Here is a 5,822-nt window from a genome sequence, read left to right as displayed (position 1 = left end):
TTTTACATGGATCGGAATTCCTTGTCAGAAGTTTCCCCACCACTCGAGGACGTCCCCTTACCTGTGACCTTGGAGTTAGTTACTGTTGGCAGACTTAGACTCTTGGATAACCAGCAGCTTGCTTAAATCCGAAGTTCCCTGAACCTGGAGGAGAAAACCCCAACGAGTCAGAGAGCTCGGCACGGGGAACGCAGCGAGCTGCAATGTGGCGGCCGGGTGGAGAGGCAGGCGAGAGAAAGAGCCAGCAGGGGATCGTTCTACAAACCGTATAAATGTCTCACCGAGGCACACTGGAAACGAATAACAGAATTAAGAAAAAAGAAAAGCGCATTCTTTGATCTCCCAGCTGGCTGCTCCCTAACCTTTCCAAAGGGACGTAAGAAATCAGCCAGAACCTAGAGATGCGCATCCAACCTAAACCCCATCTCTTCCCTTTCAAATCCTTTTCACCTGTTGCTTCAAAAGTCCCGGACCAGCAAATTGCCTCTTTCGCATGTTAATAGGCACCGGAAAGGAATGTTCCAGGCTGTACTGGTATAAATGGGCTGGAAATTCCCAGCTCAGAAACGGAGTCCCCACTGAATTACTTTTACTCCAACACTGACGTTCGAGGGCCCAGGGCCCGGCCTTCCCGCACGGCTTCTTAGCGTTTTCACGAAATCCGCCCTCCCGGGATGCAGATCGCATGCCGGTAGCGACCACGGCCGTCCGGTCCAGGTACGTCACGTCCTCTCCTTTCATCCTCACTATAGTGTCACGAGGTGACGGCTGCTGTTATCCTCATCTTACTGGCGAGGAAACCGACGGTGGGAAGGCACCCCGCCTGCGCCCGCACCCCTCCCGGGCACAGGGGTCAAGTCTGAAATCCAAGGCGGCCTGACTCCAGACCCTGCTGTCTCAGCAACTACACTGGGAACTGCTCCGGCCGTCCGCGGCCTCACCCCACCCCTTCTTCCGAAGCTAAAGAGATTTTCGTTTTCTATTTAAAAAAAAAAAAAAATTTTCTTTTTTAAATTTCCTTCATCCTCTGAATTGTTGAGGGGTGCAAAATAAGAATGTTATAAAAGGAGCAAATGTGCTTTTTTAGTAGGTTTATCGAGTTCTCCGGGACATAAATTTTCATTAAATGAATGACTTTTCCCAGCCTGAACAGGCAGAAAGGGTCTCTCCCAAAGGGGAGAACCGTATTACCAGATTAAAGAGATGTCAGCTCTTCTCACAGCCTCTTGGTGCCCCCCTCTCTCCCGCTCCCAGATTCCGTCCTCCTGACCCCTATGGTCCAGTGGCAGGTGACCCATTAGGGAACCCTGCTTCTGCTCTTCCCTTCCCCCGTGACCCCAGGTGTTCATACCTCTCTCCTTACAGAGGCATGGAATGATGAGGCCTGCGGCCCACTATCGAGCTGTGCCCACGGCCCCCAGGGCGACCACGAAGCGACGTGGCACCAAGTCTGCTCCCCTGTTATCAGCCAGTGCAGATACCTCCAGAGCCGCCTTGCTGTGAGCTAGGAACAATGCACCCCGCCAGCTGTGGAGAGGCGCAGCCCCACGCCGGGGCCAACGGCTTGGCGGGCAGACAGCAGGCCCATCCTGGCCCTTACCTGCCCGTGCACAACCTGCACAATACAGTATACAGAAGCCCTGGTACCTTCTGACCATTTAATTCAGGGCAGGTGAGACCAGCAGGGTCTTTGCAGGTTAAATTTCTTTATAAGGTGGTCAGTGGAGCTTTAAAGTCACTTAGGGGGGGGGCCAGGAAACGCAAACGACTCTTTAGAAACGTGCCTCCTTACCTGCTCACAGGTGTTAGGTAATATGCAAGGTGCAAGATACGGCTCCTCTGTCTTCATATCAATGACACTGCCGTACACGACAATAACGAATTTCATGACTGTATTATCGATCGTCATTTCATTATAGCTTGATAAAGTCTCCACATATGCAAGATTGAGTGTCACACACTTCTGAAATGTTAAGTCCTACGATAAAATCACATTTTTTTTTCCTATAAACCATAGAAAATGACATACGATATCATGAGGAAAGCAAATTCCCTGGTTGAGCTGAGTTCTTTGAGGATGTCAAAAGGCACATGGGCTCTGGGACCCACACACAGAATGTACCAGGAGTTCGAAAGGGCCTCTGACGAGATCCTGAACTCAGAGCTGTGCTGTGTGTGCCGAGGGCCTTGGCTGTGCCTGCCCAGCCCGCTGATCTGTGAGGCTCCATCAGCCACCGCAGGGCGTCAGCGAGGCCTCCCGGATTTCTACTTGCACAAGAACCAGAGTCTTAAAGACGCACACTAAGCAGCTGTCCCCTCAGCTGAGGTAACAAACAAAACCAAAAAGAAATGGCAAAACGAAAGCCCAGCAGGGCGCTGAGCATGGGGCGTCCTTCAAGGTTCAGAATCATAGACTTTAATGCTGAAAGGGAGCTGTTAAGGGGTGAATTGTGTCCCCCACAACCTCAGAACGTGGCCTTATTTGAAAACAGGATTGTTGTAGATCTAATCGTTTAAGACGCGGTCACACTGGCGTGAGGCGGGCACCTCATTCAGTATGACCGATGACCTTGTAAACTAGGGAGATGTAGACGCAGACGCGCATACAGGGGAAACTCGTGGGAGGGTGAAGACAGCCCTGGCAGGCCGAGGAGGAGGCCCCGCCAGGCTCCCCCGCACCCCCTGCGGGAACCGACCCTGCTGCCGGCGCGTTCACTGCCGATTTCCAGCCTCAAGAACCCAGACGGCAAACTCGCGCTGTTTGAGCCGCTCAGTCTGTAGTGCTTTGTTATGGCAGCCGCCGCAAACTAATGCGCAAACTAATGCGGGAGCTTAGCGTCCACCCCGCCCAGCACCCAGACGCCCTCCGCGCTGAGCTCAGCGCGCCCTGATCGGCTCCCGCCACAGGAAGTGCGCGATCACGTGACCCGGGCCTCTGACCTTGGTGCTGACAGGCAAATCGAACACTTATTCACCGAGGGCACCGAAAGCCCCGAGGGCACCCCGGCCCAGCGGAGGCACCAAAAACAGAAGAAAATTAACCAACGTCCAGAATTTTGCAACCAGAAGATCTAACGAAGAAGCAGTTTTGGTTTTTAAATGCATGTGAATTGTGAGTTCTGTGGTTTAGAGGAGGGATCAAGGCACAATTTTATTAGTGTGCGGGGTATCTGAAGTGTCTTAACTGGCTAGTTCTTTAATGAAAAAAGATTAGAAAGAAACGAACCAATGTTAAATCGAGATTTTCTGGGGAGTAAAGTTGGGGTAGGAAGTTATTATTTTCTTACGTACCTGTATTTTCTAATTTGTACAATGAACATGAGTTGTTTGTGAATTTAGAAAAACAATAAAAGGATAGTCACCTTACTACAGAGTCCAGTCTCACGGCACACAGCACGATTGTGACCTACTATTCCTAAGTCTCTCCTCACTAGACTCTAAACTTGCCATAATTCTCACGAACAGGCAAGGAGGAAGGGAAAGAGAAGACACTAATTCTCCTTGGCCTCTTGCTAAATTTTTCCTGAAAAAGATTATTGCCACATAGTAAAAGAAATATAACTGCCTTACTATGACATGCCAATTTTTTTTAACTTAAATTTTTTAGAGCAGTGAGGTTCACAGCAAAATTGAGAGGAAGGTACAGAGAGGTCCCATATATCTCCTGTCCCCACACAAGCACGGCCTCCCCATTATTCACACACCCTGTCAGAGGGCACGTTTGTCACAGTGAACCGGCACTGACTCGTCCAAATCACCCAGAGTCCACAGTTCCCATGAGGGTCCACCCCCGGTGGTGTACATCCTATGGGTTTGGACAAGAGTATAATGGCATATGTCCACCATTGTAATGTCATACAAAGTGTTTTCGCAGCCCTAAAAATCCTCTGTTCTCCACCCATTCGTTCCATCCTCACCCCAACTCCTAGCAAAAACTAACTCCTCCATTTACTGTCTCCACAGTTTTGCCTTTTCCAGAATGTCCTACAGCTGGAATCATGCAGTATTACGTAGCCGTTTCAGATCGGCTTCTTTCACTTGGTGATCGGTGTTTAAGTTTCCTCATGTCTTTTCACGGCTTGACAGCTCATTTCTCTTTGGCGCTGAGTAACATTCCACTGTCTGGATGGGCCACCGCTCGTTTACCCACTCGCCTACTCAAGGGCATCGTGTTTGCTTCCACGTGCTGGCAACTGCATGTAAAGCTGCTGCAAGCAGCCATGTTCAGGTTTTTGCGTGGACATAAGTTTTCAGCTCTTCTGGGTGAATACCAAGGAGCGTGACTGCTGGACTGAATAGTAAGAATATGTTTGGTTTTGTAAAAATTGCCAAACTGCCTCCCAAAGTGGCAGCACCATTTGGCATTCCCATCAGCAGTGACCGAGAGTCCCTGTGTCAGCATTTGGCATTGTCGCCGGTGTTCTGGACACCAATTTAATAAGTGTGCCGTGGTGTCTCGTTGATGTTTTCGTTTGCCTTTCCTTGATGATATATAATGTGGAGCAACTTTTCATATGCCTATTTACTTTGGTGAAATGTCCGTTAAGATATTTGGCCCATTTTTAAATGGGGTTGTTTGTTTCCTTATTGTTCAGTTTTAAGACTTCTTTGAATATTTTAGATAACAGTCCTCTCTCAGATGTGTCTTCTGCAAACATTTTCTCCCAGTCTGCGGTTTGTCTTCTCATTCTCTTTGAGATGTGCTAATTTTTAAATCCAATAGTCACATCCATTTTCTTAATTCAGTGAATATTGCTGAACTTCAGGTCTGTCACTTCCCCTAATTCCTGACTCAGAATAAGGGCTCAAGTGATTAGTAAATAGGATATAAATATGACACTGAAAATTATGCCAGTCCAAGAACAGACTTGAACCACTACGTTTTGGAGAGGAAGTTCCTAGAAGAGGCTCAGTTAACTCAGTAAAGATTTTGAAGAGGCAGCAGATTCATATTAATGTGGGTAGATAGAGTAGAATATAATGAACACCAGCTGAGTGTTCATTAACTCATTCTGATTACTGCTACGCTTGTTTCTTAAGGATATACCTATTTAATATTTTCTGAATCTATTTTTTTGTTAAGGGATGACTGTGGGTAGCCTGGGAAAATTAGCTGTGACGAGAGGACTGACAGCCTGCAGGAAGTCAGGATAAGGCGGTGGTTAAAATTCTGGAATCTCATTTTCGAAGATCAGACACAAGCCTCCTTTCTGTCTTTGTCACAAAAATATGAACTGCACTTTGTAAAAAAGGCACAGTAAACAAAATTTCGCTTATATATTAATCATGTAACTTACCTCATCGATGAGAGCTGATTCAAAATACTGGTGGGCAGTAGCGAGAGCAAGCTTTAGCCATATCTTATATTCCAGGGATGGCCAGAAGACGTCAAAGCCTTCATACAAATCCTCCAGGGAGATGAAGCAGGCCTGAAATCGCAAGGAGTCATGCAGGGAGCTGATTCGGAACTAAACTACAAGACCATCCGAAAACAAGATGCCTGCAGATTAATCTTCATCAAACGTCTTAGAAAAACTGACTATAAAGCTCAGTATAATTATGATACTGTGCCATTTAAAAGCAATGTATTATTGGAAAAGCTGTCCACTGTGTGTGAGATAATACTATTTACAGTCTAATTAAAGCTATAGGCTTACTAGTAGGCCAGGAAAATCTATATCAGTCAATAGCTCTGATAAAGGACATGGCTCATGAGCCCAGGATTCAGAAACTAAGCCCTATGAACGTCTCTATTTTTATTGCCACAGTAGGTAAAGTGGCCTCATGCATAGTATTTGTTCTCAAACTGCTTACCTGAATAA

General features: G+C 47.3%; 1 protein-coding gene across 1 annotated transcript in view; it reads right to left on the bottom strand.

The window, feature by feature from the left end:
• SLC9C2 (solute carrier family 9 member C2 (putative)) overlaps positions 1 to 5,822 on the bottom strand; it is a 56,655-nt gene that overhangs the window by 3,553 nt on the left and 47,280 nt on the right. The window contains exons 23-24 of the mRNA XM_011371740.2: positions 1,793 to 1,978; positions 62 to 144 (exon numbers count right to left, since the gene is read on the bottom strand). Of these exons, the coding sequence (XP_011370042.1) occupies positions 76 to 144; positions 1,793 to 1,978 (255 nt within the window). The 3' untranslated portion in view covers positions 62 to 75. The remainder of the gene's footprint in view (positions 1 to 61; positions 145 to 1,792; positions 1,979 to 5,822) is intronic.

Source organism: Pteropus vampyrus, unplaced genomic scaffold, assembly GCF_000151845.1.
Source record: "Pteropus vampyrus isolate Shadow unplaced genomic scaffold, Pvam_2.0 Scaffold194, whole genome shotgun sequence".
NCBI lineage: Eukaryota > Metazoa > Chordata > Mammalia > Chiroptera > Pteropodidae > Pteropus > Pteropus vampyrus.
The sequence above is the reverse complement of the archived record's forward strand: the minus strand, read 5'-3'. Positions and strand labels throughout refer to the sequence as shown.